At 45.3% G+C, this 22,375-nt stretch overlaps 1 protein-coding gene across 1 annotated transcript in view; it reads left to right on the top strand.

The window, feature by feature from the left end:
- The window catches only part of myo5b (myosin VB), a 348,657-nt gene that overhangs the window by 298,719 nt on the left and 27,563 nt on the right, over positions 1–22,375 (top strand). Inside the window, exons 26-28 of the mRNA XM_078552494.1 lie at positions 992–1,126; positions 4,312–4,377; positions 10,768–11,007. Coding sequence (XP_078408620.1) covers positions 992–1,126; positions 4,312–4,377; positions 10,768–11,007 — 441 coding nt within the window. The remainder of the gene's footprint in view (positions 1–991; positions 1,127–4,311; positions 4,378–10,767; positions 11,008–22,375) is intronic.

A 22,375-nucleotide genomic window follows, 5' to 3' on the forward strand; every position in this document is an offset into this window, starting at 1 on the left:
CAGCATTTTTCTAATCATAAAATCATATAATGCAGAAGGAGGCCATTTAGCCCATTATGCCTGTGTCAGCTGTTTGAAAGACACTTCCCTGATCTTTTCCAATAGCCCTATAAATCTTGTCTTTTTTAAAAATACCTTGTCATCTCCTTTTTGAAAGTTATTTGGCTTCCGCCACCCTTTCAGACAGTGCATTCAAAATCATAACTTACTGCTCTTCTAACTGCTGAGGTTATGCTGAGCATGATGAAAGAATAACACTAGAAATCTGGGTGCTTAACTGTCTCCATCTTCTATACCTTTCATAGTTAACAGTGTGTGTTGGGTAGGTTTGATCTGACCCTCCGACAAATTCTTGGTGAACTGTGATTTTTGGAACTGTTCTCTGTGATATCACTTGATTTAAAATTTAGGAAGCAAGAAAGGCACGTCACCATACCATCCGTCCATAGGCCAAGTATCGTCCGTTCCATTTTCAATCCCTTCCTATCCCAATTGATTTCCTAAGGGAGTGTTCTGTACATGCGTTTCCCGGCTTACCCAATCCCCTCGTTCCAATGGTAAAACAAGCAAAACTTACAATACCTCCTAACTTTAGACCCTCCATTAGACCAGTTTGACTTCTTTGGTTTGACCTTTGCATGGTCCCAGAAGCTCAGTAGCCATCATAACATTTCTCTCATCCTGAAATCCATCTTGGGAACATTGTCCTTTTGCTTCAGAGGATTTTTTTTTAAAATAAGAAAGAGAAATTAATGAACAAGCACACAGATCTTGTTGACCACACTTGATAATGATGAACAGCCACACATGAGCTTTGTGACGCCATGGGCAGAAATGTTGGTGTATTGTGCAGTCACCTTGGTGTAATGCATAGCTATTCTTGTAATGTAGCGACACATTTAATGATAAATCCTTGTGGGCCGATGGAGGAAGCTGTCTTTCATGGAAGGTTGCCTGGTTTGGTGTATTTCAGATCTTTTTTTCTTCACAGGAAGCTGGCTTGGAGAATGCTGCCATGGATATGACTATATTCCTGAAACTGCAGAAGCGAGTGCGGGAACTGGAACAAGAAAGAAAGTCACTGCGTACTGAGATTGAGCAAAAAGAAGCTGCGGAAACAAAAAAGGTGGTACAGTAATAAATGGGCGACGAAACTTTGTGCGTGATCGCGCTTGAAAATACAAAATTCACCAAGCTTCATGTCTCAATGCCAACTTTATTTACAATATCACAGGCAACCTTTTTGCTATTAAATGGTAATGGAGGTTTCCTTGTCAAAAGCAATCTCTCTCGTCAATAGCTTGTGGACCAAATGCATTATCTGATGTGTTACAGAGCCATACAAACCTGGAAGGTTCCGGGTTCAATTCCTGCTCTGATTTCAGCTGCAGCAGCCATTGGGCTCCTATAGTTAGCCTCGACACCTATTGATTAGTGAAGGGAATAGTTGCTGCAGATTCCCTTTCTTGTTGCAGGTGTGGATTTTGGATGAGGCCCAGATGATGTTAAATGGCTGAAAATTATCACTGTCCAACATCACCAGTAGTTTGGGCAGGGTGGCACCAGTGTTTATGATGCCATAGCACCCTTCCTTCATGAGACATAGGGTAGAGGATGAGGAGAAAAACATTCCCCAAACAGAAGTACACAGTAGGAAGAAATTTGTGCCATGATTAGAGATCATTTTAATAAAAGCAACATGCTGCAGAAGGAGACAATGTTCTTTTAAAAAAAATGTCAAATTATGCTGTCAAAAACAGTGCGCGGTAAGGGACATTGTGCATGTCACAACTGAGAGTGGGGTAACCCACAGTGAATGCAGTCTGGCTAATGGACTATGATCATGCAATGGTGTTTGTTGGACTTGGCATTCAGGAGGTTAAAGTTGGCTTAACTAAGCATAGGCCAGGAGAGCAGAAATGAGGAATGTAGGATAACTCTGTTTCAGTTCTCCTATTCCAAGAAAAATTATATCGGCTATATCCTGTCCTATAGGTAGTAAACATCCCAATAGGTGAAGCACATGTTGATAATCATGAAATACTGTATATATCATCACAGAAATCTGTTGCAAGATTTGGTTTTAAGTTAAAATAAATTGCATTGACATTTGTCAGACCAATTTATCTTCTGATACATGCATAGAATCACAGAGCACAGAAGGAGGTAACTCAGATCTTTAGGCCTATGCCAGCTCTTTAAAACAGCGATCCAATTAGTCCTGTTTCCCTGCTCTTTTCCCATAAAAGTAGTTTTGTTTTTCTTTTCAAGTGTATGTCCAATTCTCTTTGAAACTTACTATTGAATTTACTTCCACCAACCTTTCTGGCTCTGCATTCCAAATAATTCATAATAATGCGCAAAATAATTTCTCCTCATTTCCCTGTGGTTCACTTGCTACTATATTAATCCTTTGTCCTCTGTTTACAGATCCTCCTGCCAATAGAAACACTTTCTCCTTGTCTACTCTATCAAAGCCCTTAAATAGTTTTGAACGCGGTTATTAAATTAGCCCCTCTGCTCTGAGGAGAACAATTCCAGCTTCTCTCACCTCCATATAACTGTGGTCCCTCATCCCTAGAAAAAAAACACAAAATGCTGGAAATACTCAGCAGGTCAGGCAGCATCTGTGGAGAGAAACAGAGTTAACATTTCAGCTTAAGATGACCTATCATCAGAACCTCAACCTGAAACATGGGGCAGGATTTTTAGGTCGGCATGTGGATGTGATTGACAGGCCCCAGGAGTGGCCGGGGAACAGACAGCTGCCCGCGATCAGCCCCCGACCGTGATTTCACGCCACTGGCCAGTTAACGGCCAGCCAGCGTGAAGTGCGTGCTGAAATGCTCAGCGCTGCCGGGGTGGGGGTGGGAAGCGTGCGGGCACTGACGTAAGTGCGGGTGCTGTGGAGCGCCGAATGAAGGCAGAGAGCTGCCTCAGGAAGCTAAGAATTGAAAACCAATAAATAAAGATTATAAAAACTGGAAAAAAATGTCCACACATCAGAATTGGTCAACTGAACGTAAACATGATGAAAATTCTACCCATACATTTTATTTTTTTAAAATTTAATAACGGAAACCTCATCCCACCCTTGGATGAGGTTTCATCAAAGTGTAAAGTCCACCTGGGAGATTCGCCCGTCCACCAACTGTAAGATTGGACGGACCATGAAAAATCGGGGACAGTTGGAACATTAACAACTTTAATTGTCGTCTTAATTGTTGGCGGGCGTGCTTTCGACACTGGCGTGCGCTCACCGACCGAAATATCGCACGGGCACGGAATGACGTTGGGACGCTCGCCCGACGTCATCTCTTGTGATTCTGTGTCTGATTGGGTCGGGCACGTGCCCGCATGCCAACCTAAAAATTCTGCCCATGAACTCTGTTTCTCTTCACAGATGTTGCCTGGCCTGCTGAGTGTTTCTAGCATTTTTTGTTCGTATTTCGAGATTTCCTGCATCTGCAGTGTTTTGCTTTTCCCTCATCCCTGGTATCATTCCAATAAAGCTTCTCTGCTTCCTCTCCAGTTCCTTAACATCCTTTAAAAAAAACCTGAATTTTATTTTCTCTGAAATACTATGAAGTAGTATTATCTCTCATGATGGCCTTAATTCCCCAAATGTACGCTGAAGATAATCTCTTCCACTACAAATTAAGAAAGAGTTGTTTTGTGAAGGTAAAGTTTTCCCATACTGCTCAGTGCAAGACAGATGCATAATCTATGGATAATCAAGTACTTTTGCTCTCACTAAAGAATATGGAAATCTAAATACAATTAGAATAGAACTGCTGTTCAGAAAGAATTGCACACACTCTTCTTACCAAATGATTGAAAATTATTTTTCTCCCCTGAAAAGCTTATCATCTGTGATTTATTTGGCTGGCCAGATAACTGCAATGTCATTGTGGAACTGTGCACAACAGACAATCCTAGATTTAATCCCTAGTCTATATTGAGTTCCTTATATCAGTTGAATAGCAGATGGAAGGCTGCAATTAACTTTGATGTCCTTGGCTGTGTGGGGCACTCAGTGTCAAGCCACATCCACTGATGTGGGTGGACATAAAGTGTTAGCTGTGCTGAGTCCTTGACGTCGAATACTTGCCAACGCTCTGATTAGGGGTACATATAAAGAATTGCCACTTGGATGCGGTGATGTACAGGAAGGCTGCCTCTATCTGTGTATTTATATCCTAAAATAAGTCAATATTTTTAAGAAAAAAATCTTAAGAAAATGGGGAGTATTGTATTTTTTCCAGGTATTTTTCTCCCATTGGCATATGACATTGTCTTCCTTCTGTGCAGGTGAATGAGTACAACAGCATCCCAGACAATGAACAAACAGCAGACTTGGCCTACGACAGTTTAAAGGTATGAGATGAGTTAATTGGGATATTGCTTACAAAGTAAGGTGATTGAATGCATGTTTCCCACTAAGAATAAGAATAAACAAGTTTCAAGAGGCCCTGGGCCTCTTTCTCTGGGATGACCCAATGCAATGAGTCATTAAAAAAAATTTTATATTTTAGTGCAATAGAATTATTGATACACAGTAAGCAGAACTGAATCCTGTGCAAACCACTACACACTTCAACCACTCTGAAAAGCTCCCCTTTTCTATTCTTTGATGGGATGTGGGTATCGCTGGCAAGGCCAGCATTTGTTGACCATCATTAATCCTTAATTGTCCTTGAGAATGGTGGTGAGCCGCTCCCTTGAATCGCTGCAGTCCAACTGGTAACGGTTTGGTACAACGGAGTGACTTGCTAGGCCATTTCAAAGGGTAGTTGAAAGTTAACCACATAGCTGTGGATATAGACCAGGTAAGGATGGCAGATTTCCTTCCCTAAAGGACATTAGTGAGCTAGATTTTTTTTAAAACGACAATTGTTTCATGGTCACTAGTTTCCAATTCCATATTTATTAATCAATTGAATTTGCATTCTACCAGCTGCCATGGTGGGATTTGAATCCGTGTACCCAGTGCACTAGCCTGGGCCTCTGGATTGCTTGTCCACATACCACTATGCAACTGTCTCTCCTCTTAACTCCCACTGCCTGTTTTTGTCCTTTTAACCAATTGTTAATCTAGTTTGCAATTCTTCCCCTAATTCCTTACCCCATGTGGTACCTTGTCAAATGTTTTTCTATAGTCCATATACACTACATCCACTCCACTTTACCCATCTCTGATATCTGTTATCTCCTCAAAAAGAGAACAGCCCTGTGGCATTTGATGACCATGGCACGTGTCCTCTCAGTGCTGCAGGCCTCAATGGTTCAGAGTAAATAGGGGCATCCGCTGTGGGCTGCTGGAGGAGTTTGGCAGAGGGGTCAGTAGAGGTTGGACTACCCTCGGAGAGAGGACAACTCTAGTTTTTCAGCTGGTGCTCCTCACACCTCTCTGTCCAGTGTGGAGCCTCCCTGCTTTCCACAGATGGAGCTGCTCCTTGAAGGATGTCCAGGGGCACCGTCCACCTCGCACTGACCCATTGCGATACTGTTGTCATGGTGCCAGCAATGGTCTGTAGGTTGGCACTATAATCAGGCACTCTGGTGTGGTCTCCTGGGACTGCCTGTCCATGATGGTCACCAACTCTCCATGAAAGAAGCAATGTATTCGCCCACCTGAGACATGGAAGAGGCCATGGCCTTGATAGACTTCTCCATCGCACATGTTTGCCTCCTCGATGCGTCAGGCAGCTCTGCCAGATTCTCCCGTCAGTCTCCACAACTCCAGCAGCCTGAGTGTACCCCTCATTAGAGGCCCTTCATCAACCTGAAGCGCAGCATGGACCTGGCCTCCAGCAGCCCTCTGACTGTCAGTGGCCTCAGCTGTTACAGCCTCCGTCATCTGCAACTGTTCAACAGTGAGGTGCTCATCACATTGTGACCCAGAGCCGATTCACGTGCATCTACCCAGCGGGGTGTGTCTCTGCTGGTGCTTGCTGCAGGGGAATGATGTGACACTGCACCCTCTGAGACTGGACCACTCTTAACATCTGAGAAGATGTTCACACGGCATGTCATCTGCCTTATTCCTGTTAAGAAAGGAGGAATACGATTAGGTCCTCATATTATACACTTTGAAAGATCAACCCCGGGTGCAGTATTCTACCATTCTGGTGCAAGCTAATTGCAATGTGCACACGGTCCTCACTCTTAGCCAGATACTCCAAACTCTGCTGGACTTGCCTCTACTGCTATGATAGATGCACAAGGACACACATCTCCCTCCTATGCCCGCACTTTGTGCAGTGCATTGGACTGAGAGGAGGATGGAAAAACATATGCTTCCAATGATCATGAGACATGCTGAGGGTTCACAGAATAGGTTTGAAGGCACAACCAATCATTTAGAGGCTGAGTGACCCCATTGTCCGCACCCACCTTTCAGCCACTGTTTGCATGACATTCACTAAAGCTCACCCTTGCAGTTCAGTGAAGGTCATTCATCATTTTGTGGCACCACTCCCAACTTGCTGCTGGACCCCTCGGCTGCTGACCTCTGTCAGCACTTATGACTTTGCCTCCTTGGTCATGAATCGCTAAACCTTGGGACAATCCTGGGACTACACTGTGGCACATCCTCTGGATTAAACTTTCTGACACAACCAGTACTGCAGACTTATGTCATGGATGATTTCCTCATTATGGTTACCTAAATTGTAATTTAAAGGTTCTCACAATTAGACAATCAGCTCCTTTCATGTCCACAGGAGCAGTCACTTTAACTCTGCTTTTATACGGATTGTTGGTCTGGCTGCCTTTCAAAAATGGCCCCAGCAGCAGCACCCAGGTCAGGTGCTCCGCAGGTCACCTGTCCCCGGTACGTGATCACTTGGGCCCTCCGTGTCATCTCGGTTAATTGGACAGCTGATGCATGATTGCGTTCCGCTGACCGCAGGAGACCCATGGCAGAATACTGTCGCCCTCCCGACCCTATGTCAGGAGCCATGACGCCATAAGTAAATTCCACCCATAATTCCAGGGACCTCAGCAAAATACTCCCATCTCCCACAGAATCCCAGGATGTATCGTGTTTGTACTTTGCCCTTCTTTAGTCTAACAACCTCATCTAAAATTTTTCTTTTATCAGTTATAAGATTACCCATCTCACACACTTGATCATTTCAGGATTTTCCTCCTCCCAGATATCCTTCTGTTTAGTAAAGACCGATGCAAAATGATTGCAGTCATACCATGGTTGGAGGCACAAAGGAAGATGGTTGTGATTGTTGGAGGTCAATCATCTGAGTTCCAGGATATCACTGCAGAAGTTCCTCAGGGTAGTGTCCTAGGCCTAACTATCTTCAGCTGCTTCATCAATGACCTTCCTTCCATCATAAGGTCAGAAGTGGGGAAGTTCGCTGATTGCACAATGTTCAGCACCATTCGCGACTCCTCAAATACTGAAGCAGTCCCTGTCCATAAGTAACAAGACCTGGACAATACCCAGGCTTGGGCTGACAAGTGGCAAGTAACGTTCGTGCCACACAAGTGTCAGGCAATGACCATCTTCAACAAGAGACAATCTAACTATCGCCCCTTGACATTCAAAGGCATTACCATTGCTGAATCCTCTACTATCCATATCTTGGGGGTTACCATTGTCTAGAAACTAAACCAGATTAGCCATATAAATACCGTGGCTACAAGAGCAGGTAGAGGCTAGGAATCCTGTGGCAAGTGACTCACCTCCTGACTCCCAAAAGCCTGTCCACTATCTACAAGGCACAAGTCAGAAGTATGATGGAATATTTGCCACTTGCCTAGATGAGTACAGCTCCAACAACACTCAGAAACAAAAACAGAATTACCTGGAAAAACTCAGCAGGTCTGGCAGCATCGGTGGAGAAGAAATCAGTTAACGTTTCGAGCCTTCATGGCCCTTCGGCAGAACAGAGTCTCAAAAAGCTTGACACCATCCAGGACAAAGCAGCCCACTGGATTGACACCCCATCCACAAGCATTCACACCTTCCACCATTGACGCACAGTAGCAGCAGTGTGTACCATCTGCAAGATGCACTGCAGAAATTCACCAAGGCTCCTTAGCTTCCAAACCCACGACTGCTATCATCTAGAAGGACAAGGGGAGTAGACACATGGGAACACCACCACTTGGAAGTTCCCCTCCAAGCCACTCACTGTCACTGGGTCAAAATCCTGGAACTCCCTCCCTAACAACACTGTGGGTGCACCTACACCACATGGATCGCTGGGGGAGGATTTTCCAGTCAGCGAGCGGGGGCCCTGCCCCTGCTCACCGATGCGTAAAATGACGCATGGTGACGTTGGGCGGGCGTTCCGACGTCATCGCCCGTCATTTAGATTTTCGGTTCAGCGGGCGCGCAGCCAAGTCGGCTCAATTAAATGAGCTGCCCGTCCAACCTTAAGGTTGGCGGGCAGGTGAAGGGCCCAGGCGGCCTTCGCATTTTTCATGGAACCTCATCCACAGGCAGGATGAGATTTCATGAAGTGTTTATAAATTAAATAATTTTTTGAATTAATGTTCCTTGACATGTCCCAGCTCATGTGACACTGTCACATGAGGGGACATGTCTTAAAATATTTTCAATTCTTTATTTAAATGTTTGAACCTCATGCATGTGTGAAAGAGCTCAGGCCCAGACTCAGGGAAACCTGCCCCCCACCAACCCCCTCACACCCCAACCCACACAGGGAGCGCTCAGCACTTCAGGACGAGCGTCACACTGGGCAGGCCTTAATTGGCCCACCCACGTAAAATGGTGGTGCGCAACCGATTGGGGGCGCCGATTGGATTCGCGCTCGCTCCCACCTGCCCCCGCACAACCCCCCCTGACGGGGGGAGAATTTGGCCCCTGCAGTTCAAGAATGCTGCTCACCACTGCATTCTCAAGGGAAATTGGGAATGGGAAATAAATGCTGGCCAAGCCAGTGATGGCCATACTACAGGAATAAATTTTTAAAAATTCCTTCAAGTACTTAATCCCTTATGAGAGCTAACATTTGTATTCATAGCCCCACACCAAAGGCAGCTAATCTCTTTATAAACACTTGGAGCTGTCAATCAAACTGTAAACTTATAGGCCCCCCACTGTGATATTGATAGGTTGTTGAATCAGTCAAGTAGCACTAATCCTACAACTATAACCTGCAGACTTATGTCAACAAACAATGAAATAGCAAGCATTGATTTTTTTTTCAACTATAGGTTGGATGATTTTTTTCAAAAACTTAAGGGCTGGGATTTAAATGATTTAAGTTACAGAGAGCTTAGCCACTTTTTACTTTCCATGCCTACTCTTAACAATCCCAAAGGGGCACCTGGCCTCTTCAAATAACTCGATTGGCTTTAGACCTTTTCCTCAAAAGCCTAAAGCCCACAGGCCATGTGTTGGACATCCCAACAATGAAAATTGTTGCTGTTTGTAGGCAACTACATTTTTACATGTGCAACTGCCTCTGTAAACCACAGATTTGCAAAGTACAAGCTTCCCCCATTCTGCACCCCGCCCCCGCAGTGATAAAGATGGGGGCCAGGTTCGGTGGTGGGACTTCCAGAAATGGGGCACCTGTGCCATTTTGGCTAAGGCACGAAGACCTTCCAGCTTTATGAAAATTCAGGCCAGAGATATGAGGCCAGAAATGGAGGAGCACACAGTTCTCTTGAATGTAGAAAAAAATTGGTGGAGTTGGAGAAGTACATTAGCATTTCTGTAGGAATTGATCTGGCACTGATCACAAAGACAATGGTCTACTGGTAATGTCACTGGACTAGTAATCTGGAGGCCTAGGCTAATGCCCAGGGGGTGTGGGTTCAAATCCCACCATGGCAGCTGGTGGAATTTAAATTCAGTTAATAAAATCTGGAATTGAAAGCTCATCTCAGTAATGGTGACCATGAAATCATCATTGACTGTCATAAAAACACAACTGGTTCACTAATGTCCATTAGGGAAGGAAATCTCTGGTCTGGCCTATGTGTGACTCCAGACCCAGAGCAATGTGACTCTTAACTACCTACTGAAATGACCAAGCAAGCCACTCAGTTTAAGGGCTAATTAGGGATGGGCAACAAATACTGAACTTTCCAGTAAAGCCCACATCCCATGAAGGAATAAGGAAGCTTATATCCACCCATGTTTGTAAGTTGGATGAAATCCTTGCAAACCCTTTTTTCAGGCAATAAACTTACATCTTAGGCCGGAGGTTCCCCCACAGTAGATGCGGCAAGTCATTCAAATGTTCAATGACGTCGGCAGGACCAGAAGATCCTGCCAGTGGGAGGGGCCAGAAAATTCCGACCTTAGTCTTTTTTTATACATCCTGTACTGAAGATAGTGGTCATTTTTGGGGAATGGCTTCATAGGTAGTTGCCTTTTGGTTTCTTGCCCAAGTGCCAATTCTTCATGTCTTAGCCCAGTCAGCCTGTTTTCATGGAAGGCATCACAGCTAATCTTGTCCATCAACAGGCAGTTTCTAGCAGGAGCATGAATGATTGCTACTTTCACGCTCTTCAAGTCTCAAGGACGCTGTAAGAAAAATATGAATAACAGACCATGAGAACTACTATAGGATTAGACCATTCAACCCCTTGAGTCTATTCTGTCATTCAAAGAGGTCATGATCGATCCGAATCTTAACTCCATCTACCTGCCTTGCTTCCGTCACCCTTGACTAATAAAAATATATCTATCAACCTCGATTTTGAAATTTTCACTTTCCCTAAACACTAGTTGAATTGCATAATGACACTTTCCAATTCCTTACACAGCGACAAGAGCTGGAATCTGAAAACAAGAAACTGAAGAATGAGCTCAATGAGCTGAGAAAAACCATAGCAGAGAGGGCAATTGGGGAGAATCCAACTAACGATGTGGAAAATGCTTACACTGTATTGCTAAATCAGCTGAGGGTGGCCAATGAGGAGCTAGAAGTGCGCAAGGAGGAGGTTCTTATGCTGAGAACTCAAATTGTTGATGCTGCTCGCCAGAAGGAGGTGACCGGAAGCAAGGTAATGTACTTTGCATTGCTACAACTTGTCTTTTCTTCATTCCGCCTGTCTTCCCCATTTTCCATGTCCCCTCTTCTCTTTCCCTTTTGCCCTCTGCTGTTTGCTTTTTTACATTCTCAGCCTCATTGTTTTACCTGTATTAGATGGAATCTGTCTTCAATATCTCTCACCTCCAAAGATTTGATGAGTTGTGAGCACAGACATAAACAGAGACATTTAAAATTAACAAATGAGATTTGATTGGAAGAAAATTTTGTTTGTGGGTTTTTGCTTTTGATATTTTTGCCACCACGAAAACTCTACCTCTGTAAGTAAGTTCTATGAGCTTAAGTTTGCCCAGTACTTGGTAACAGAACTAGTCCAGGGGCTGAAAAGAGACATTTGCAATTGTATTTACTTCATTGAATGCGTCTTGACATTTTCAAAGAATCAAAGAATGTCACAGCTCAGAAGGAGGCCATTTAACCTACCGTGCCTGTGCCAGCTCTTTGCCAGAGCTATCTCAATAATCCCACTCCCTCTTTTCCCCAGATCCCTGTAAATCTTGCTCCTTTCAAGTATTTATTCAAATTCCTTTTGGCGTGCATTCCAGGCTATCACAACTCACTGGGCAACTGAAAAAATTTCAACATGTCACCTTTGATTTTTTTTAGGGCAGAATTTTCCCGTCAGCGATTTGGGGGCGGGGCCTGCTCACCAACAGGAAAATGACGTCAGGGGGAACCCCCGACGTCATCCCGGTCCATTTAACTATTGAGGAAGGCGGGCGGACAGTGAAATCAGCTGTCTGCCCGCCGACCTGTCAATGGCCAATTAAGGCCATTGACAGGATAATTAAGCTTGTTAAATGCCCTGCCCATCCAACCTTAATAATTTAAAAAATTTTCTATTTTTAAAGATTTTTATACTGTCAGTAATCTCCCTGAGACAGCAGTTAGTCTCAGGGATCAGTGCGCTCTTTCACGTGCATGCGCAAAAGAGCACACTTTGACAGATGGGGAACCCCACCCCCCCCCTCCGGCACAGGAAGCGCTTCCTGTCAGGCAGGCCGCTGGGCGGGCCTTAATTGCCCCGCCCACTTAAAATGGCGACAGGCCCCATTTTGGCGGCAGAGTTCGGCTGCCTGCCCGCCGCTGAGCCAGTGGGGCCCGCACGTCCATCAGGGTAAAAATTCTGCTGAAAATCTTCTAGTTACCAATCCTCCTGCCACTGGAAATTTTCCCTATTTAAACCATTCATGATTGTGAATACCTCTGTCAAATCTCCTCTTAAATCTTCCCTGTACAAACCCGCTTCTCCAGTTTCTCCACATTACTGAAGTCCCTCATCCCTGTAAATTTTCGTAAATTTCTTCTGCGCCATCTACAAGGTTCTTTTCATTCCTCCTAAGAATTGAACAGAATGCTCTAGCTGAAGCTGAACCAATGTTTAAAATGCAAAGGACTAGCATAGTTTCCTTTCATTTTTACTCTATTCCTCCATTAGTAAAGCCAAAGATCCATTTGCCTTTAACAAACTTCTCAACATGTTCTGGCACCTTCAAAGATTTGTGTGCAAACACTTCTAGGTCTCTTTGTACCCCCAATCCCTTTAAAATTGTGTCATTTAGTTAATATCCCTGCTCCTCACTCTGCCCATCAAAGTGTATCAGTTCACACTTCTCTGCGTTAAATTTCATCTGCCATGTGTCTGCTCATTTTACCAGGCTGTTCATGCCCCACTGAATCCTTTTACAGTCCTCCTCATTGCTTATCACATTTCAGGTTTTGTGACATAGCAAATTTTGAAATTATACCCCAGCCTGAATTTCATGCTCCCCCACCGGCGGGCTTTTAGGCAGGGGGGAAGCGTGAAATTAAAGGAATGGGACTCCTTCCGGGTTCCCGCCCACCCCGAACTCGCAGTGATTTCACGCTGGGATGGGCAGGGCCTTGATGGGGTGCCTGCCCTTGCCCCAATTTAGGCCCTTAAGTGGCCAATTATTGGCCACTGAAGGGCCGTTTCCCACCCAGCCTCAGTTCTTAGGTTGGCAGAAGGATTTCTCAGGCGTGGGGGTAGCTTGAAAATGAATGGGCTTAGGCTTCAGGTGGGAGGCGGGGGGGTGGGGGGGGCGAAGGCACCTCCATCAGAAGCCCCCTTCTGACTTTGGGTGCCCCCTGCCTTAAGTTCCGGTGGCCGCTGGACCTCCCTCCCTCCCATCCCACCCTGGGGCCTTCCCTACCCTCCCCGCCCTAGGACCCCGTAAACTTACCCTGTCGTCCAGTCCCGGGACTTAGGCTCAGGCATCTTCCTGAAGTTCCCCTTCACCACTGCACCTTTTGTCAGGACTAGAGAGCTGCTGGCCAATCTGATTGGCCAGCAGCTCTCTAAGGTTGGACATCTTCCCAAGTGAGGGGCGGAAGTCCCGCCTGCAGCCAATAGATGCTCATTCGTGTGAAATGGCTGCGGGGCAGTCAGATGGAAGGGAAACCCCTCCATCCAAAATATTCAGGTCCCCATATACCCACGTCCAAGTCATTAATATATATCAAAAGAGTGGTGGCTTGAATACCTGCCCCTGGGGAACTATATGCTTTCATCCATTCTGAAAAACAACTGTTCACCACCACTCTGTGCTTTCTGTCCCTTAGCCAATTTTGTACCCATGATATCACTGTCCCTTTAATCCCACAGGTTTTAATTTTGCTCAGAAGTCTATTATGTTGTACTTTGCCAAACACCTTTTGGAAGTCCACATATGTAACATAAACCACAATACACTCAGCCCTATTCCTGACTTCATCTAAGGACTTGATCGAGTTATCAAGCATGATTTGACTTTAACAGGTTGGCTCATATGCTGTCTTTTCCTCTTATTTCCCTTTTTTAAAGATACTCTCTCTACTTTATATATTCAGCTTGGTTCTCTAAGGTATTTACAATTGTTTTAAGCCGCCTTTTGTATTTAATTTTAACTTTTGTATCTTTAGTCAGCCAGGGAGTTCCATCTGTGAATACCCTTCCTTCGCCCTTGAAGGAAATGTGTAATTGATCTCACTAAAGAAACTAGCATTTTTTAAAGAAAAAAATGCTTATGGATGCATTGGGACCATTAGTTTCACTGAATTTTATTGTTCAGTTATAGTTCTGCTTACCAGCTTTCGATTCCAATTCACCTGGGCCCAATCCCTTTCAACTCACTGAAGTTAGACATCCACTCGTTAACTATTTTTGTGCTAGATTGTACCTTGTCCTGTTAAATTGGTAACGCCACATCTACATCTATCCCATCGAACCACGACATGGGGCAAAATCTTTCCACTCGGCATGCGGGCACGCGCCCGACACGCTCGAGCGTAAAAGCACTCACGCAATGACGTCGGGTGAGTGTCCCGACATCATCGCGCACTCGCGTAATATTTCGGTTGGCGCGCACGTGCTAAACTCGGAAGCACGCCCGTCGACAATTAAGAGAGCTATTAAGCCCATTAACAGCGCAATTAACTGGGATTTTTTGCTGCCTGTCCAACACTACAGTTGGCGGGTTGGCGAATCGGCCAGGCGTCCTTTGCATTTTTCAGGAAACCTCATCCAAGGGTGGGATGAAGTTTCCAATATTATTTAAGAAAAAATAAAAAGGTTTGGACAGAATTTTCACCATCCATATGTTCCAGTGACTGATTCTGATGCGTGGGCATTTTTCCCGGTTTTTAAAATCTTTATTTGTTGCACTTAAATTCTTCAGCTCCCTGAAGCAGCCCTCTGCCTTCAGGGAGCTTTCATTCCACACTCCCCCCATGACAGCACTGACTTCAGTGTTCACCCTCCTCCCGCCCCCAACCCAGGCAGCGCTGGTCATATCAGCACGCGCTTCACGCTGACTGGCCATTAATTGGCCAGCCAGCGCGAAATCGTGGTCGGCGGTCCATTTCCTGATTACACCCAGGCCCACCGATCACACCCGTCCGCTGAGCTGAAAATTCAGGCCATAATTATAGAGACTTCTTTTGGGTCACCTCTTAGCCTTTTCTTTTCCAGAGAAAAGGGCTCCAGTCTTCCTGATAGTTATAACCTTTCGGATCTGCTAGTCTTGTAAATTTTTTTTGCAACATCTCTAGTGCCTCTGTATCCTTTTTCCAAAATACCCATAGCCTTTTTACATTCCATGCTTTTTTAAGACCATAAGACCATAAGACATAGGAGCATATATATGGTGGCTTGAATACCTGCCCCTGGGGAACTATATGCTTTCATCCATTCTGAAAAACAACCGTTCATCACCACTCTGTGCTTTCTGTCCCTTAGCCGTAAGACTATAAGACATAAAAGCAGAAATTAGGCCATTCGGCCCATCGAGTCTGCTTCGCCATTCAATCATGGCTGATAAGTTTCTCAACCCCATTCTCCTGCCTTCTCCCCGTAACCTTTGATCCCCTTACCAATCAAGAACCTATCTATCTCGGTCTTAAATATACTCAATGACCTGGCCTCAACAGCCTTCTGTGGCAATGAATTCCATAGATTCACCACTCTCTGGCTAAAGAAGTTTCTCTTCATCTCTATTCTAAAAGGTCTTCCCTTTACTCTGAGGCTGTGCCCTCGGGTCCTAGTCTCTCCTACTAATGCAAACATCTTCCCCACGTCCACTCTATCCAGGCCTTTCAGTATTCTAAAATTTTTGTGTTCTAAATGGAGCCCACATTTCTGCTTATGCAATTAGAGCCAAATACAATATAACTGTAACTAAAATTTGAAGTGGCTGTCATTTTGACATAATTAGAATTGGAACTAAAACTTCCTAATTGTCCCCATGTGAGCACAGAGCTACAGTGACACAGGCTTAAAATTAACCAACCTCAGGTGAGACTTGAGACGAGAAATTTCCTAAATTCCATTCTCTCTTCTTGTCGCTGAGGTGTGGTGTAATATGTATATCACCTGCCAGCCAAGGCTGGGTCAATTAATTGTTGGGATTGGAAACAAGATTGGAGATTTTGTGGATATGTGTAAACTGAGATGAACAAATACTGCACAGGGCAGGATTATGCTTTGCTGCTGGGAGGGGAGAAGAGGAGAATATTGCCCAGGAAGGCAAACCAATGTTCAAAATTGGAAATATGGGATTGGATGATTATTCTGGAGTTTTATTTGATTGCCTTTGAGCATAGGGGAGTATTTATGTAGAATTTTTTTCTAATGGCATTAGACAGATGAGATCAACACCATGATAGTGTGGCTTATTTTTAGTCCACATCGGGGGCTGGAAGGGAGGGAGGTGGGTGTGGGATTCTGTACCGCTGACTTGCGTGCCAATTCCCTGACTCCATCCTGCCCTGGGCCATTTTCCCAGAGGTAGGATGGTAGGGTTACTTGTCCATAAGCACTTGGAGCCAACTGAACTAACTAAGCACCTATTAATGTCAGGCCGACTGGAGTTTCAAATTGGCCTCCAGATCCCTGCTGGCAGCAGGGGACAGTTTAGCTGCTGGGAACTGGCCTCCTGGCAGCAGACTAGGGAGCTTGCACTCCAGGCAGGGCTAGAGGCCCTTCCTGTGTCCGCCTTGGGTCAGTAGCAGGCACAGACCACCCTGGGGAAGGTTCTTCCCCTCCATGATGATGGCCCAGCTGTTGAATCTTTTTTGATTTACATTTGGAAAGGGTGAAGAGAGTATCTCCATTTTGGGGTGCCTTTTCTCTCACTTTCCTGCCATGGCATCTTACACAAACACAAGATAGAAGCAGGAGTAGCCTATCAAGCCTGCTCCACCATTCAATAAATTCATGGCTGATCTTGGGCTTCAACTCCACTTTCCCACCCACTCTCCATATCCCCCGATTCCTTGAGAGGCCAAAAATATCTATCCCAACCTTAACTGTAGTCAACAATGGAGCATCCACAACTCTCTGGGGCAGAGAATTCCAAAGAGTCACAACCCTTTGAGAAAAGAAATTTCTCCTCATCTAAGTCCTAAATGATTGTCCTCCAAGACTGTGCCCTTGTGTTTTAGGTTCCCCAGCCAGCAAAAGCCGTCCCTGTGTCTATCCTGTCAAGCCCCTTCAGAATTTTATATGTTTTAGTGAGATCACCTCTCATTCTTCTAAAACTCCAGAGAATATAGGCCCAATTTACTCAGCCTCTCATCGTAGGACAACCCATCTCATCCTAGAGATCAATCTAGCAAACCTTCGCCGTACTACCTCCAATGCAAGTATATCCTTGAATATAGAGACCAAATCTGCACACAATGGGCTGAATTATACAGCGCGCCAGATTCCTCGCCCCCAACTAAAAAGTGAAGGGGAGCTAGCTGAGGGGAATACCGGCTACACCACAGCCATTGGCCTTTAATGGGCTGGAGGTGAGATTTCTGCAGGGACAGGAAGTCCTACCTCAGTGTTGTGAATCTTTGGAATTCTCTGCCGCAGAGGGTTGTAGATGCTCCACCGTTGACTACGTTTAAGGCTGGGATGTATAGTTTTTTGTGTCTCAAGGAATCTGGCTCTCCCGTTGCCAGTCAATTGTGGATGGCAGCAGGATGAGGCAATTAAGTGGACGTTCATTGCCCACTTAAGGTCCTCAATTGGCCCCCAGGCAGGCAGCTTGGTGCCACTCTAGCCGCTGGTATAATTGCGGTGGGGGCAGGGCAGGGTCGGCAAATAGGCAACGGGCAGGCCACCCACTGGAATAAACATTCTCCCCCCCTCCCCCTTCCACTCCCAGCCTTCAAACCTGTCAGCGAGGGAGTTTTGCTTTTCAACGGAATGTATTTTTGTTGAACATCTAGAGCTATTTCTTCAAATGTTTCTTACTGTTTATTTACAGCCATAACTTTTAGTCTATTTACACATTCAGCCTTAGCCAGTTCTCCCCTCATACCTATATATGTCACTTTCAAACTTAATGTGGAATTCCAATTGTATTATGATCACTATTTCCCAGTGGATCTTTTGATTCTATGAGATTACTAATTAACCCAGCCTCATTACACAGTACTAGATCTAAAACCGCTTTATCCCTATTCAGTTTCACAACGTATTGGTCCAGGAAACTGTCATAAACACATTCTACAAGGTCATGTACTTGATCAGCCTTGCCAATTTGATTGGTCCATCAAGATTAAAGTCCTCCAATTACTATATTGCTTTTGTTACACACTTCAATAATTTCTTGTTTGATGCTCTGTCCAATGGTGTAATTAACTATTGTTAGGGGTCCTTTAAACTACTCTCACCAACGCTTTCTGAATCTTGCTATTCCTAATCTCCATCTATACTGATTCTACTTCGTGATCTTCTGAGGCCAGATCCTTCCTCATTAATGCCCTTGTGTCATCCTTGAATATCAGGACTTCCCCTCTTCCTTTGCCATTCTGTCTGTCTTACTGAAATATTGGGTGCCCTGGAATATTTATTTATTTTAATTTATTCTTTCACGAGATGTGGGTGTTGCTGGTTAGGTCAGCAATTATTGGCCATCCCTAATTACCCTTGAGAAGGTGGTGGTGAACTGCCTTCTTGAACCGCTGCAGTCCGTGTGATGTAGATACACCCACAGTGCTGATGGGAAAGGAGTTCCAGGATTTTGATCCAGTGACGGTGAAAGATGACGATTTGGTTCTAAGTCAGGATGGTGTGTGACTTGAAGGTGGTGATGTTCCCATGCATCTGCTGCCCTTGTCCTTTTAGGTGGTAGAGGTCGTGCATTTTAAAGGTGCTGTAAAAGGAGCCTTGGTAAGTTGCAGCAGTGCAAATTGTAGATGGAACAACCTGCTACCACCTGTACATCAGTGGTGGAGGGAGTGAATGTTGAAGGCGGTGGATAGGGTGCCAATCAAGCGGGCAGCTTTGTCCTGTTTATCCTGAATGGTATCAAGCTTCTTGAGTGTTGTTGGAGCTGCACTCACCCAGGCAGCCTTGTAGATAGTAGACAGGCTTTGTGGAGTCAGGAGGTGAGATACTGCAAAACTCCCAGCCTCTGACCTGCTGTTGTAGCCACGGTATTTATATGGCTAGCCCAGTTCAGTTTCTGGTCAATGGTAACCCCCAGGATGTTGATAGTGGGGGATTCAGTGATGGTAATGCCATCGAATGTCAAGGACCAATGGTTAGATTCTCTCTTGTTGGAGATGGTCATTGCCCGGCGCTTGTGTGGCGTGAATGTTACTTGCCACTTATCACCCCAAGCCTGGATATTGTCTAGTTCTTGCTGCATATGGGCACTGACTGCTTCAGTACCTGAGGAGTTGCAAATGGTGCTGAACATTGTGCAATTATTAGCAAACACCCCGCTTCTGACCTTATGATGGAGGGAAGGTCATTGATGAAGCAGCTGAAGATGGTTGGACCTAGGACACCACCCTGATGCACTCCTGTAGCAATGTCCGAGGAATGAGATGATTGAACTCCAACAACCATTACCATCTTCCTTCTTGCTATGCTTGACTCCAATCAGTGGAGAGTTTTCCTCCTGATTGCCATTGACTCTAGTTTTGCTAGGGCTCTGTAATGCCACACTTGGTTAAATGCTGCCTTGATATCAAGGGCAGTCACTCTGGCCTTTGTCCATGTTTGAACCAAGGCTGAAATTTGTCAGGAGCCGAGTGACCCTGACGGAACCCAAACTGAGTGGCCAGGATTTTCTCCTTGGCGATTTGGGGGCGGGGCCCAGTCGCCGAGGGGAAAATGATGTGGGATGACGTCGGGAGGAATCCCTGACATCATCCTGGTCCATTTAAATTTTTAGGAAGGCGGGCAGACAGCGAAATCAGCTGTCCGCCCGCCGACCTGTCAATGGCCAATTGAGGCCATTGACAGGCTATTTAAAGTAATTAAAGACCTGCCCGTCCAACCTTAAGGCTGGCGGGCAGGCCAGGAGCCCCAGCGAGCTTCTGATTATTCATGAAACTTCATCCACTGGCGGGATGAAGTTTCATGTCCGTATTTTTAAAAATTAATAAAGTTTATATGGTCTTTATCAACATGTCCCATCTTGTGTAACATTGTCACATGAGGGGGACATGTTAATAATTTTTTAATTTTTGTATTTTTAAAGTTTTTTGGACTGTCACTGGTCTCCCTGAGACAGGACTTTGTCTCAGGGAGAAGTGCGCTCTTTCGTGAAAGAGCGCACTTTGACAGTTGGGGAATCCCTTCCCACCCCACACAGGAACCGCAGAGCTCTTCCCATCGGGCAGGCCGCTGGGTGGGCCTTAATTGGCCTGCCCACTCAAAATGGCAGCGGGCCCCGTTTCAGTGCCAGTGGGCGGTTGCCCACCTGCCGCCAAGCCGATGGGGCCCGCCTGCCATCCAAGGGAAAGATCCTGCCCAGTGTCAGTTAGCGGGTTATTGCTGAGTAAGTGCCACTTGAAAGCACTGTCGTTGATGCCTTCCATCACTTTGCACAAGTTAAAGAGTAGACTGATGTGGCAGTAATTGGCCAGATTCGATTTACGAACATACAAAATAGGAGCAGAAGTAGGCCATTCGGCCCCTTGAGCCTGCTTCACCATTTAATAAGATCATGGCTGATCTGTGTTTCGAGTTCCACATTCCCATCTGCCCCCAATAATCTTAGATTCTTGTTAGGCAAGGGAATCAATCTACCTCCTCCTTCAAAATATTCAGTGACTCTGCCTCCACTGCCTTCTGAGGCAGTGTTCCAAAGTCGCACAACCCTCTGAGAGAAAAAAATTCTCCTCATCTCTGTCCTGTAAGGGTGATCCCTAATTTTAAAACAGTGACCCCTAATTCTGGACTCACCCACAACAGGAAACACACTTTTCATGTCCACCTTATCAAGACCATTCAGAATCTTATATACTTCAATCAAGTCACCCCCTGAATTCCAGTGGAAACAAGCCCAACCTACCCAACCTGTCCAACCTATCCTCATAAGACAGCCCACATTCCAGATTTGTCCTGCTTTTTTGGAAAAAGACATAGCTGGGCAATTCTCCACCCATTATCGTGTCAGTGTTGTAGCTGTACTGGAACAGCTTGGCAAGGGGCGTGGCTAGTTCTGGAGCATAAGTCTTCAGTACTATTGCCGGAATATTGTCAGGTCCCATAGCCTTTGTAGTATCCACTGCCTTCAGCCATTTCTCGGTATCACATGGAGCGAATCAAATTGGCTGAAGACTGACATCTGTGATGCTGGGGCCCTCCAGAGGAGCCTGAAATGGATCATCCATTCGGCACTTCTGGATGAAGATTGGTGCAAATGCTTCAGCCTTGTCTTTTGCACTGATGTGCTGGGCTCCCGCATCTTTGATGAGGGGGATAGTTGTGGAGCCTCCTCCTCTCGTTAGTTGTTCAATTGTCCACCAGCATTCACTATTGGATTTGGCTGCAGAGCATAGATCTGATCCATTGGTTGTGGGATCGCTTAGCTCTGTCTAATCGCATGCTGCTTGTTTAGTTTTGCATGCAAGTCAATCCTGTGTTTTAGCTTCACCAGGTTGACACCTAATTTTTAGGTTTGCCTGGTGCTGCTCCTGGCATGCCCTCCTCCACTCTTCATTGAACTATTAATCCTTGGTCTGATGGTAATGATAGAGTGGGGGATATGCTAGGGCATGAGGTTACAGATTGTGGTTGAATACAATTCTGCTGCTGCTGATGGCCCACAGCGCCTCATGGGTGCCTAGTTTTGAGTTGCTAGATCTGTTCAAAATCTATCCCAGTTAGTATGCTGGTAGTGCCACACAACACGATAGAGAGTATCCTCAATGTGAAGACAGACTTTGTGTCAACCTTATTTCTCAACCTTTGTCACTATGTCAATGTCTGCCATCTACATTGACATTGGCTACTGGAAGACAGTCACGATGGCCATGATCTCTGGAGGCTGACTGTTTTGAGGGGCATTGGAAGAGGCGAGCAGAAATGAAATGTCCAACTGGCAGAGAAGAGGGCCCAGGAGCCCAGGGAAAACAGTGAATCATGAACTTCTTCAGTCTTTCTCTGCAGCAAATATGGCAGAGACTGCCAGGTCAGAGTGGGGCTCCTGAGTCACACCAGACAAAGCTTAATAGAGTTTGCACCATGGTGATCAACTCTATCATCTTACAAGACAAAAGGCTGCCACCGGTCACAGTATCGGTCTCTGTAATGACGATTAGGTCTAAACCATTTATCTCTATTTGTGCCACTTGTTCATTTATCTTATTCCAGATGCTTCATGCATTCGAATAAAGAGTCTTTAATTTCATTTTTTAACTACTATCTTAATTGAATTTAAATTCCACCAGCCATGTCCAGTGACATTACCACTAGCCCTCCCTCTCCCTAGATCTTGCTGCTGCTTTCAAGCTTTCCAGCTGCTTTCCAGCTATTGGCCCTTTAGCTATGAGAGCCTGCCTGCCTGCCTGCCTTAATTGGACAGTGAGAT

Source organism: Cetorhinus maximus, chromosome 1 (genome assembly GCF_964194155.1).
Source record: "Cetorhinus maximus chromosome 1, sCetMax3.hap1.1, whole genome shotgun sequence".
NCBI classification, from domain to species: Eukaryota; Metazoa; Chordata; class Chondrichthyes; order Lamniformes; family Cetorhinidae; genus Cetorhinus; species Cetorhinus maximus.